Source organism: Oreochromis niloticus, linkage group LG20 (assembly GCF_001858045.2).
Source record: "Oreochromis niloticus isolate F11D_XX linkage group LG20, O_niloticus_UMD_NMBU, whole genome shotgun sequence".
Taxonomy (NCBI): Eukaryota; Metazoa; Chordata; class Actinopteri; order Cichliformes; family Cichlidae; genus Oreochromis; species Oreochromis niloticus.
The window spans coordinates 35,844,695-35,858,159 of record NC_031984.2 but is presented as its reverse complement, the minus strand read 5'-3'; the positions used below and the strand labels follow the sequence as shown (position 1 = coordinate 35,858,159).

Sequence of the window (13,465 nt, the reverse complement as noted above, 5' to 3'; positions counted from 1 at the left end):
ATCTCCATCCATTTATCATGAAGTCTCCCTCCCTCTAGTGCTATGCGATATTGCAGATACCAAGTAAACACAGGGCCAATTATGATTATGATACTGTGACTTATAAAGGCAGCTTATTTCGAGGAGAGCAGCCATGATTTATGGTCATAATAAATTTTCAAATTTGCAAACACATCATAATGACTACTAAGTCACTGTTATTTCCACTTTTCACAATAATTAATTAACACAAAAAACACACCTTTTAGCCTTTTGTGTATTTTAAAGCTTTTTTAAAAAAACTATTTACCTGGAATTTGAATGTGTCGGTCCTTAAAATACTTTGGGGCAATTTCTCCTCTTTAAATGTGCTCTGTACATAAAATAGACTTGACAGACACTCAATATATTTATATATTCATTAATATATTCATAGTTCATGTTTGAGGTATATAGTCTCTTCTCTGACTCTCTGGGAGGACAGCAACGTTGACCTTTGACCTCTGTGCTGGGCTCTAGGTTTTTCTGAGGGATTCCCTTCTTCCTCTCTTTGTTTCTTTTGCTGCTATTTCCAGGTGGACATCAACAGGACATTCTGATACAGATCAGCAAACACTTTTTAGAATCAGTATGAGGGGGCTTATGCTCACTTTGTAATGGGTACCTGCACATTATGAAGTTAAAAGACATGAAATGGCTGAGAGGACAGCAAAGGAAGCCACAAAGAGTTTTTCAAACAGACTCTCGTTAGGACAAGGATAAAGAGCATAACAAGACAGGGAATAAAGTAAAGGTGGCAAAAGCAATGAGAGGAAGAAAGGAAAGGAGAGTGTTTTTACAAAATTTAAAGGAAAACAGAGAAACGAGAAGCACAAGAAAGCACAGGAGAGGTGACAGTCATATCTGGACTTAGACTTAGACACACTGATTTAAACAGCACAACAGAAAAATACCATACAGGAAAATGTGTCTGCAGTGGAGAACATGTTTTATTGCAATGCAGGAAATATGAGGGTATGCATAGACACCTGATCCAAAAACTGAAATGAAACTACACCTTATTGATTTATTCATAAAGAAGTGAAGAAGTGAAAACTATCAGGCTATATTTCATTTTTTTTTTTAAGACAGACTAATTTGTTAGGTAGTTTTTTGTGTGGCATTTCAGCCTCCACACCGATGGAGGGCAGTAACGTACCATCTGGGGGCGCGAACCACCAAAAAAAAATAACAAAAGAAGAAGAACTACACAGAAAACAATTCATGCTAGCTTGGTACGAGCAGGAAATCTTAATTGTATTTGTTTTCAAATTTAGGCTTCAGAAATCTGGAAAATAGAGCGGCAATGTTATGTATGAAGACAAAAAGAGACGGATATCAGCCAATTGGTTTTAGCAGGTTTACATTTTGGCAGTAATTTACTGGAATAGGTTCAAATTTACTAGATAGCATCCTTTCTGTCGGGGCAACACCAACACACCGTTTTCAACTTCACGTCCCAAGGCCAAGGTAAGCTTATTCAGTTCCCTATTTATTACTCTAATCTGCGGGAGTGTCGTTGCATACTAGAAAGCAAACACGCTCAATTCATTTCAATATGTTTCATTTCAATATGTTAGTTAGTTTGTTGCAAACAAATTCAAACCCCGACAAGTTAATTCCGTCATAAAACAGTGATGTCTCATGTAGTTTTTCAGTGTAGACAAAGTACACAGTAGATGCTGTCATTGTTTACTCTAGCTAGCAGCCATTTAGCCCCCGTATACAGTTGCTGACGTTCTGCAGTTATTCCCAGTATTATTGGAATAACCCTGCACATTCCCAGCCTTCTCTGAACTATGGTGTGTTTTTGCTATAGTCAGGAGACCATTTATTCTAATTACTAAATCTTTAACAACATTATACAATCAGTAACATCTGTCCACCCCCTGCTGTCACCTGTTTGTAGGTGAGCCCCACTGAGTCTCCATGGCTTCATCAGAGGTAAACATGCAGGAAATGAATGAGGTTGTGATCGTCACCTTACCAGAATCGGGGAGCGAGGACCTCCCCTCTGTGGCAGTGGAGGATAAAGCAGTGCTGGTGACTGCAGAGTTGACCCCTCAGACCGGGTAACACATACTCACCGCACACAACGGCTTGTGGTCAAAATGTAAAATAAATGTGAAAGATATAAGATGAGTAATGGAACTGCAAATAATAATATAAAGTTAAAAGAAGTACAAAGACTTCAAATGACCAGAAAGAGTTGTGTCTAAAAGACACAAAACATGAAGAAGCAAGAATGACGTGACTGAGATGCAAACACAGACACAGACATATGGAATGACTACAAAGTGAGATGGAAATGCAAAACTGCTATAAAGAGATACAAAACACAAAATGAAAATATGCAAAAGTGCACACTACAAAGAAATGCAACAAACACAGAAATGTAAAATCACTCAACATGTACAAAAGGGAAAATTTATAAAATGGCCTAAAAGATGACGGTCATACAAAGTGAGAGAGATACAACATTAAAAATAAACTCAAACAAGTACAATAAGATGCAGAATAGTTACATAAAGAACAGATAAACTGTAGGTGGTCTGCCAACTCCGGTTACTTGACAGTCATATATATACGAAATAACATATCGTACATGAAATCAAGTACAGCAGATGTACTGATGTGTAGAAGTTTGCTGAGCTGAGCCATGTTTTTCCCCCTCAGGGAGAATGTCCTCACAGTAGCACCAATGGAAGCAGAGGCCATCAGAGCAGATTCACTGGCAAAGGAAGACGCAATGATTGGTAATTTGAACGGCACTTTTCTTTATTAGCTTCAGCTGGATTGATTTTTCTTGTTTTCCACATTGTTTGGCTAATTTTCTGTAAAGAATAAACTGCCGTGCCATTTTTCACTCTTCTGAATTTTTCAGAAGTAAATAAAAGAAAGTGTAAGTGATGGCGTTACTTTACAGTTTACTCAATGTTCTTATGAAGATATTTGCGTCTCTGTCTTTGCAGTGAAATTAAGTGAAGAGGTGGATGTGGAAGCTGATGTGTTCTACCCAATCACATGCGGAGACGTCAAAGCCACTCTGATCTGGAAGAAATTCGTCTGCCCTGGGATAAATGTGAAATGTGTCCAGGTACACAGTCGTTTTTAAAGCACTTAGCTTGTCCTGAATCTACACTGACTTGTTTTTCTTTCCCCTCTGATCAGTTCAATGAGCAGCTCATCAGCCCAAAGGAGTTTGTGTGTTTAGCAGGGAAATCCACTCTGAAGGACTGGAAGAGAGCTATCCGACTCAATGGCACCATGCTCAGGTCTGGACTTGTTAATAATAGACAGTGACTGTAGTGGATACAAACCCCACTGTGCAGTATGTTTTTCAACACAACCTTTTCAGAGTGTGTGCAGGACTTCTTATAGCTGCCTTCATCAGACTTGATCATATTACAGGAGTAAAACCGGCCTCTGATGAATACTGGAGACATGCTATCATTGCGTGTTAGTTGGTGATCTCAAATCAGCCTTCTGTTCTGTCGTCACCTCGCTGGCGGGCTGATGCCGTGGACACCTAAGTTTGTGAATGCAGTAATAGAAAACGAGGCGACATAGGAGCTTCACATTGACAGCATAGGTGTTTTCACTAAAAATCTCGCACAGGTTTGAATCTCAATACACCCACTGGTTGGACATGCTGATGCTTACATATGAAATATCCAGCCAGGATCTGGCCCGATGGCTCGATTTGCCCCTGATATCTAAAATCTTTCATGCAAGTTAGCCATCATAAGATCCCTTCCAGTGTGGGCTGTAATATGATGAGTCTGTCTCAGGTGTAATATGAGAGTATTTAGGTAAAATGAATGCTGCTTGAAATCATCTGGCACCACTGAGCGGCTTAAACTTCCTCTCACTCTCATAACTGGATTCAACTTAAACAAAGGCTAGGTTTCTTTACTCCACCTTTAACATCACGATGTCTTCTGCAAAACTTTGACTTTGGCAGTATGTCACGATTTCCGTCTCTGCCTGATTCAAATGCATCACTCTCAGTGAGCTTTTACTCTCCGCTCCTTAAGTAGCTGCTTCAGTTTGAAAACCCGGGCAACGTTTTAGTTTGGCCCACGATGAGTAAATTGTCATCAGTTGGTCCTGTGATAATAAGGGCTGAATGGACATGACCTCCAAGGCTGGTGAGCAGTGATATTCTGTAATTCTACTGTTATGACACCAGTTCTGGAGCACAGAGCTCACCACGCCTTCCCTTTGCGGTGTCTTTGTTGCGGTCCTGGGGGGTAATGTCCGGCCTGGTAACTCCACACTCCCAGGCCGATCTCTTCGTAGCTCCTCCGTTCTGTTTGCGAGGGATCTGGTGTTATTGAGGAAGATGGATGGAAACATGGATTCACAGCTGGGTGCGATAGCCAGCTCTGCATCTCTGCTTTTGTTTCCTCTCCGTCCGCCGGCTTGTTGTTCCCGACAGCAACCAGTAGAGGGCCTGGTGGTCTCACAGTCTCGGGTGCAATGCAATAAAAAATAACTTTTTCATTCAAACTAGTATTAAATACTGTTTAATTTTTCTTTTTTTTGTGTGTGTATATTTTCTTCCCTCCCCTGTTTACATTTAATTTATTCATAAACCCGTAGAGATTCCCACGCTCTGCGGTTATTTATTTATTGTCTATACTTAAAATCTCCCCTAGATATTTTTTTTTGGCCTTTGGTTTGCATTGTAACTTATTTTCAATGTGTTTTGTGTCAGGATGGCACTCTTCTGTCAGACATGATAGACAGTTACAGCAAATTGTGCATCTTGTTGTCCTCAAAGCCTTTCATCATATTTAATTTCACAGGAAGATCATGGACTCTGGTGAACTGGACTTCTATCACCACACAAAGGTCTGCTCCAACACCTGCCGCAGTACTAAAATAGACCTGGTGGGAACTAAAGTGTCCATCAGCACTGATTCGTCGGGCGATGTGATTCCCGCCACGCCTTCATCAGCTGATTGTAAGTCCTTTTACAAAATGATTTAGTGCAAATCAAATACACTACATAAAAAATAATGACTGTGATAAACCAAAAATAAACACTTTTAAACAGTAAATACTAACAGACTCTGTTCACTGTACTGAAAACAAATACAAATAAGAACTGTAAAGAGTTTGGACGTGGAAATGTGATGTTTCCTTATCAGACTTTCATTTAACATAGACACGTGTCAGTTTACATCCATGTGCCTTTGAAACTTTCCTGTTTAAAAGGTATAATCATATATACAGAGTCACACACAATACTCACATGTACTCCATTACCTCAGTTAAATAATGCTTCGTATCTTCTTTGGCGGTCCTCTCTAAATAAGCATTAGTTGTAGAAATGTAAAAATAACTTTGCAGAGTCTTGGAGTGTGTTACACCTCCATGTGCAGGTTTGCAAACGTGATGAGGTCAGAATCATGAACATTAATCAGTAATCTTTTGCATTAGCCTCACTCAGTGTAATCCTGCCAACACAGATTTTAGGTTTAGCTCGATGCTTCAGCCGCATGTACGAGTGGGAGCACAGTTTTAACCTTCATCCAGCAGTATAGTTACAGGCAAACAGAAAACCGGGCTTCTTATTTCCGAGCTAGTTTTAGTGAACACTGGCAAAACATGTTACCTGTGAAAAATCCCATTTGGCAGTAATTCAGCCACAGTACGTCACTGTTATAAATAAACATAAAGTGAAGCCAAAGCGCAGCACAGATGAGTGGAGCTTCTGAACCAGCACCACAGTCACATGTGCTGTCTCTGTTGTAGTGAATGGAGCTGCAGCATCATTTCCAGAGGTGATGGAGGAAGCTTCAGGCTGGGTCACAGCCATCGGAGGTGATCAGCAACCTACATACACACAGTCACCATCAAGTGGAGTCACCTGACTCACACAGGTAATCATGTTATTGATGTGTGTGTTTGTGTGCATAGAGGACTCCATTGCGTTCTGGCGTGCAGTGAAGGAGGCGGGGCTGCTGGAAGAGGTGGTAGAGGACTTCCAGAATGAGCTGCAGGAGGTGCTGAAGGGGCTGCAGGAGAGAGTATGTGACCCACCGCTGCAGGTCAAAGGTTAGAAACACGCACAGGTGCGGGTCGGTTAGTCACCTGCCACAGACGACTAATAAAAGCAATAAATACCGATCGTGAAATAACGCAGCGTGACTGCTCTGTTTCTCAGATGCTGTTTTACTCAACAACATAGTGCAGAACTTTGGAATGCTGGACCTTGTGAAAAAGGTTCTGGCTAGTCACAAGAGCCAGATGGACCGTTACAGAGAGCAGTACACTCGCAGCTTAGCCGGTCAGTGCAGAATCCTGAGTGGTCTTTCTTGTGCTTGTGATTTGTGTAACTTTGTAGAAATGACTGCATTCTGCATGAAGGAGTAACAGAAATCTTGTGGTACTTCACCGTCTCCCCCGTAGCCCTGGAGCAGCAGTGTGACGAGCACAGGAAGCGAGCCAAGGAGCTGAAGAACAAATCGCAGCACCTCAACAACGTCCTGATGACCCTCACGCCGGTGTCTGTGCCTCCCGGGCCCAAGCGTCCCCGGCTGACGCGTGCTGTCTCCGGTCCTGCCGCAGTCAACGCTGCACCCACCCAGATCACCCTGCCTCTTAGCCAGCTGACCAGCCTCCCGCTGGGCAAGGTGCTGACCATGGCAGGAGCCCAGCCCAGCACCAATGTTGGCTCGTACACCCTCCTGACCTCCTCGCTCTCTGGGTCAGAGCTTTCAGCTGATGGCTCGAACTTGACAGTTTTGTCCACTGCTGCCGGTCAGGAAGGGACAGCTGCAGCCAGCAGCCAAGCAGCCTCAGGGGCCTTCGTTAAGTTGGTGGGACCTCAGTTCCAGCTGGTGACGCTGCAGGGTCTGGCCACCACACAGGGCGCCGCTGTCCAACAGCAGGTTGGCACCATCAGTGTTGTCGACGCCTTGGCAGCCACCGCCGACGATTCCGAGGAGGCAAACCAGCTGGATGATGACGATAAAGGTCAGCCAGAGCAGGTTAAAGAGGAAGACGGGGACCAGTAGGCCCAGCAGCAGTGAAATACAGCCTGGCTGTTTGCTCCCTCATCTGGCTTCTGATTGGCTTCAGTTTGCAGTGGACGCAAGGTGGAGGTGAAGGCCTGCGAACCCTTTGACTTTTCCACACTGTTTCATGCATTTCAAGACATCCATAGATCTTTATTAGAAACTGAACAGGTGTTGTGACTGTATATTTCATCTGTAATAAAATATGCATCACGTCTGTCTGCTTATTCCACACAGGAAGATTGTTTAGTTTGATAATAAATGCTTGTTTTTTTAAAGAAAAGTTCAGGACTTGAGGATTTTTGTAAAACTTATTTTTATAATTCAAAATTTCATTTAAAAAGAAAAAGAGTGAAGGGATTTTTGAATTGTCCTGACCTTCCATGACTGTTTGCTGTGATGTTACTCACTTAATAGAGTCTAAATTCACTAGATTAGAAAACACTGTTAAAGTACTGGGTCTTATATCGTGCTTTTCTATTCTACTTGAACACTCAAAGCACTTTGTACAACATGCTTTATGCTTTTCTGTCTAACATTCATCCTCTGACACATGCATCCGATAGCATGTTGGGATTTAACTCCACCAACCTTCCAGTAGATGACCTGCTCCACCTCCTGGGCTACAGCCACCAGTGTGTTGACACTTGCATGAACTAATTTGGTATTTTCCATTGAAAGAGAGCGAATACTACTGATATATTCAAAATTATTCACTATATGGAATCTGCTTTCTCTGCCCCGAGACTCTGAATCCTTCTGTTTTCCAAACAGATTTGTACATGAGCACAGGCTCCCTGCTTCATGCTGTTCTTTGGCACACTGGGTGTGGTCAGGAGAACACTTTAAAATAGGCTAAAAAACATTTAAGCTTAACCAGTACACGACTTACGCTGGTTGGAGTATGTATCATGAACTCAGCATTAACATGTAAATGACAAAAGCTTTGTGTTAATTATACTTCACATTGAGGAAAGCAGATGTACAGGTATTTAATTGATTGTTACTCTTGTTGCATTAAAGTTTTGTGACCCTACTTTGCATTAAAAGCTTTATTCTCCCCAGAACATGAAGATTATGAGTAAATCCTTCAGCTTGATAAACAAAGCAGGAGATTACAGCAGTCATTCCAAGCTTGGACACGAGCCGCAGTCATCGGATGGTTGGTGGAAGAACTCTTAACCAGAGGAGATCTGCAGCAGATTCTTTAGTTTTTGCATTTGCACACTTACATATTTCAGGTCATAGAACAAATGTTAATATTAGACAACAGTCTTTTCTTCTGTTATGAGAAAAAAGTAATTGCACTGTAAACCCAAGAACTGGTTGTGTTACCCTTGACAGAGCAATCAACAGATGACTGGCACTGAGTCATTTGGGTTACTGATTAGCAACACTGGTCTGCTTTTCTTTGCAGAATTGTTCTAATTCATCCACACTGAAGGGTTTTTTCATGAATCATTGTTTAAGATCATGCAATTTATTCACTTTCCCTCTGGGGTTAATAAAGTTTGTCTGATTCTGATTCAAGTCTGAGTTTTGATTAAAGCAGTATAACACTTTAGTTTTTTGGCATTCAGAGGTGGACGTGCTGGTTCAGGTCTGTGCTGCATAACACAAATGTGCTCGAGCTCCAGGGTACAAACTGATGGCTGGAATTTTCTGATCAAGAGCAGAATTCACTGTTATCAATTACAGAAAGTCATCCAGGTGCTGGAGCAGCAAAGGAACCCCAGACTATCACACTATCAGTACCATGTTTGAGCGGTTACTATGATGAGCTTCTTATGAAATGTTTGTTTTATACCACAATATAATGGGACTCAAACCTTCTCATCGGAGCACAGGATATTTTCCCTTGGATCATCAGGATGCTCTTTGGTCAACTGTCATTTTCATCTTGGAACTCTCCCATGGATGCCATTTTGTCCAGTCTCTTTCTTACTGTTGGATTATGAACTCTGACCTCCACTGAGCCAAGTGGTACCCACAGTTCTTTAGATGTTGTTTTATGAACTCCCAGATGATTCGTCTATGCACTTGGTGTGGCGATCGTGGCTCAAGAGTTGGGAGTTTGCCTTGTAATCGGAAGGTTGCCGGTTCGAGCCCCGGCTTGGACAGTCTCGGTCGTTGTGTCCTTGGGCAAGACACTTCACCTGTTGCCTACTGGTGGTGGTCAGAGGGCCCGGTGGCGCCAGTGTCCGGCAGCCTCGCCTCTGTCAGTGCGCCCCAGGGCGGCTGTGGTTACAATGTAGCTTGCCATCACCAGTGTGTGAATGGGTGGGTGACTGGATGTGTAAAGCACTTTGGGGTCCTTAGGGACTAGTAAGGCGCTATACAAATACAGGCCATTTACCATTTGGAGTAGTTTTGGTAGAACAACCACTCCTGGGAAGTTTCACCACTGTTCCAAGTGTTCTCCATCTGTGAGATTGAACCACAAATGAATCTCACTAAAGTTTGCTGGAGTTCCAAATCCTTAGAAATTGCTTTGTGATGCTTTCCAGGATGGCACATGTCAGTTACTTTGTCCATCCATTCATCTACCAGAATCACAGGAGGGCTAAAAGCTTTCCCAGCTACCATAGGACGAGAAGCCGGTTATCTTTGTCTAGTCTTTGTTTGATCATTTGTCTGCGTGGGCAGCAGGTGGCCCGGTGGGTCACACTGTTGCCTCACAGTAAGAAGATCCTGAGTTTGACTCCCCCTGTTCTCCCCCTGTTCTCTCCACTCTGGCTTCCTCCCACAGTCCAAAGACATGCAGTCAGTGGGGTTGGGTTAGTTGGTGAATCTAAATTGTCAATAGGTACAAAGAGTTGTCTGTCTCTCTGTGTTAGCCCGGGGTCATGGCTGTACCTACATCTTGTCCTTTGGCAGCTGGAATCGGCTCTGCCGTCTGAGGCTAAGCAGGGGAGGATGGATGGATCTCTTTACATGTATAACTGAAATTAAAACTGAATTAACATTCTTCAACTGAACACTATAAATTTTTAGGTAATCACCAGTGATTGGCACTGTTGCCTCTCAGGAAAAACCTCTTGATCAGCCGGGGCCTTCTGTGGATTTTTCCTGTACCTTTGTGGGTTTCCTACAGGCACGCCTGGCTTCATCGCACAGAACAGATATGCTGTTTATGTTTTATAACTTGTCATTGTAAATTAGCCATGCACAGTGAGAGAGATATGCTAAAGCTAGTACTGAAAATAATTTGTTCAGTAAGAATAGAAAAATGTCAAACGAGTCTATTTCTATTTTTTCCTTTTTTTTTCTTCTCTTTATAATAAGAAAGGGAATTAATAAAATCTGCATATTCTTCTCTGGTACAGAAATGAGCTAATTCACATTCATTCATCGTAAATGACGCCTATTATTAAAGTGCTTTAACTCCTGTTCTGGGGAAAGACTTCTGACGCTTGCCCACAACGTGGCGCAAGAACATCCTGTTTTAATGACTTCGCAGGTTCATCAGTTTTCTGTCTCAGGATCAAATTCTTGGCATTTGCGCTCCTGTTATTTTCATCCTGTAAAAACTGTTTATCTATATTTTGGAAAACTTGGGAAAATGTGTAACCACAACAACAACAATAATAACGATAATAAACTAATATAATAATAATAATAAATATTCAGGTAGTTGGCATTTAGATTCTGTAAAGTCTCAAAGTGCAGTCCGCAGACAGCAGCCGACTGATGCTAATTAAACTGTACACAGTGAGTTGGCCTTGATTTTTGTTGTCGTTAGAAGTAAACAGAATTATTTTCATTGTTTGTTAATATTAATTATATATATTGTTTTTAAAATTAACTTAAGTAGGCTAATGTATTAAGTCAAGTATTGTTTTGAATAATAAAACGGAAACACTGACACAAAGCCTACATCGTTTTACTGGAAAATTCAAATTTAGGACAAAACCAACCATCCTGAGAGAGCAAACAGCGGCCTGCCCGCAACAAGAAAAACAACAACGGAAAATTGTTAAATCGCTCTCAAAGCGAACATCGCGCCATTTCGTCCTACTTATCTGTAAAACAATATAATACATTAAAAAAGAGGGTGAATTTATTTATGATTTTATTAAACAAGCATTTATTGAAGGAAAGGCGATGATGCAAATAACACAAATGTTACACAGAAGGCAGCCGAATCTAGGCAAGCTCAGCAGGCATATGATACTTCAGTTATGGCATTTCAAGTAAACCTGTGCAAGTTCCTTTGAGTTCTCCTGCGACTGTGTCTATAGGGTCAGCTCGTCATAGGAGAAATAGGGCTCCTCCACTGAGCGCATAGAGATTTTGAAGTGACGACGCAGAAACCCTCCGTACCGCTTGTCCCACTTCAGGTTGTTCAACTTTGGTCGGACTCTCCTCATGAAGCCTCCGTAGCGCTTCTGCAGCTCCTCGGGCTCCTGGTTCTCCTGCTCCACGGAACTACTTCTTTTTGACTTAGGGCCGAATTTCCGTAAAAAGCCGCCGTAACGTTTAACATAACCGCGGAGGACGTGATCCTCTGGAGTGTCGTCTTCCTGCTCCGCTGTGTCTGCGTCTCTATCTTCCAGCTTCTTCAAAAAAAGCTCATATTTCTTGGGCAGCGAGGCAGCTTTCAGGATGTAATTGTCGCGCCACGGAGAGGTGAATATTTTATTCTTGTTCTTGTCGATCCTCTTGATGAAGCCGCCGTAGCGTTTGACCAGATCCGCCTGCTGGCTCTCCTCCTCCGCAGCAGCCTCATCCTGGCTGAAGTCGGCCAACCGCGGAGCCTGGCTGCAGCTCTCCAGCTGGCCCTCACACTCGGCGCTGCACGACTGCAGGACACAGACAAGATCGGGAAACCAGGCAACATTAGCAGGGCGCACTATACCTGAGCGCACGTTACATTTCCCACTTGTGGGTTATGTTTTTGGAAAAGCTTGGCGTATGCGCCTTACTTCCCAGCCAAACGGGAAATTTCAAAACTATATATACACACAGGCTGCTGCACTTCCAAGATTTTATCAATGTTTTTCCTGCTTTTTAACTCCAGAATTTAGATGATTACAATTAGAATAACACACCGAAGAATTTTCCATCATTTGGGATTAGCAACAAGATTCTGAAGTCATCTTAAATTTCCCGTTTGAACTTTCTTACCAGGCTGCTGTAAGCTTCATCGGGGCTGAGGATTTGCTGCGCGCATTTCTGACACTGTGAAGAACAATCTGTGTGGATGCAGGGCGGCAAGCTCAGCATCAGCACCAGGACATACCACTCCATTCTTTAAAAACATCCCGACACACACACACAGAGTCAGTGAGGGGAGAGAAACACCACATCAAATGTTTAACCAGACTGGAATTAAAGGAATTACTGAAACTGAGAATCACGTTAGCGGAACGCCCAAGTTTTTATGTTCCTTCTTCTATTTGTTATCAATATCAATAAAATGGAAATAAAATGTTCTCTAAATTAAAGTTTGAGAGAAAGAAAAAGTGTAAAAACCAGACTCGGTACCTCAGGAATCGGACCGATACTTCCAGCCTTGTTAAGAGTCGCAGAGGCACATCTACCATGAAACTGCTCGCTGTCCGCCCTCCGACACCCGTTTCTCTAGCGCGTCCTGGCGTCTATCTTTTTATTACTGGAGATTTGGCTGTGTCATCAGAACAGCTTCTATAATCGGACCAATAGGAGGGAAATATACTGCGTAAATAAACGCACTGCCTCCCCGCTTCAGGAGTTTTAACAACGCCCACACAGAGACAGGAGTAGCAGCGCGGTTCATCCCATCAGCACATCATTATTGTCATCATTCCATCTCTGAAGTGACCAAACCCTTGGCTGTAAATCATACTGACATCAATAAGAAAATGATTTTTCTTTTTCTGTAGAACACCATATATCTGAACTGAGCAGGAAATGGATCCAAAAGTGACCATTGTGCGTCAAAACAGAGCTTTTCAGTCAGCGGCAAATCCTCTGGGGTTCTAGACACATAAGGCCCCTCCAGGTTCACCACCGTTATCTTATGTAAATAATCAGACTCCACCACCGCCAAAACAACGCCCTATTAACATTTTACGTTGCTCAAAAATAATTAAAGGAACGCTTTAATTAAAAAAATCATGCTGGGTATCTAGACTCATATGGACTAGGGACAAAAGGATGCCACATTGTTGGATGGATCTGAGTGCTGAATTCAAAGACAACCTAAAAATCAAAGTGAAAAAAGGATATGGCACGCTAGTTCAGTTTGCCAAAAAATTATTGCAGCAACTCAAAAGGCTCCTTCGTCGTCGGAGCATGCTCCTAATGAACTGGCGAATGGTATCCTGGGGGATCACTGAGCTCCTGAACATTCTGAAGTGCAGCCTGGTGCCAGAGGATGGACATGAACATAATGTCCCAGAGGTGTTCTAATAGATTTAGATCAGGCGACCATAGGG

General features: G+C 42.5%; 2 protein-coding genes across 2 annotated transcripts; one reads left to right on the top strand and one right to left on the bottom strand.

The window, feature by feature from the left end:
• The first annotated feature begins 1,178 nt into the window (after window positions 1-1,178).
• gmeb2 (glucocorticoid modulatory element binding protein 2) lies at window positions 1,179-8,082 on the top strand. The gene is made up of 10 exons (XM_003454272.5): window positions 1,179-1,488; window positions 1,928-2,090; window positions 2,695-2,774; window positions 2,991-3,115; window positions 3,190-3,293; window positions 4,830-4,987; window positions 5,782-5,850; window positions 5,947-6,084; window positions 6,194-6,316; window positions 6,439-8,082. Exons 2-10 carry the CDS (start codon window positions 1,948-1,950, stop codon window positions 7,044-7,046), a joined length of 1,548 nt encoding a protein of 515 aa, XP_003454320.1. The 5' UTR covers window positions 1,179-1,488; window positions 1,928-1,947; the 3' UTR covers window positions 7,047-8,082.
• A 3,027-nt stretch (window positions 8,083-11,109) lies between these two features.
• Window positions 11,110-12,780, bottom strand: pdyn (prodynorphin). Its single transcript, XM_025901980.1, has 3 exons — window positions 12,534-12,780; window positions 12,174-12,297; window positions 11,110-11,848 (listed from the first exon to the last, which is right to left on the bottom strand). The coding sequence occupies exons 1-3, from the start codon at window positions 12,590-12,592 to the stop codon at window positions 11,282-11,284; spliced, it is 750 nt and encodes a 249-aa protein (XP_025757765.1). The 5' UTR covers window positions 12,593-12,780; the 3' UTR covers window positions 11,110-11,281.
• Between the last annotated feature and the right edge of the window lie 685 nt (window positions 12,781-13,465).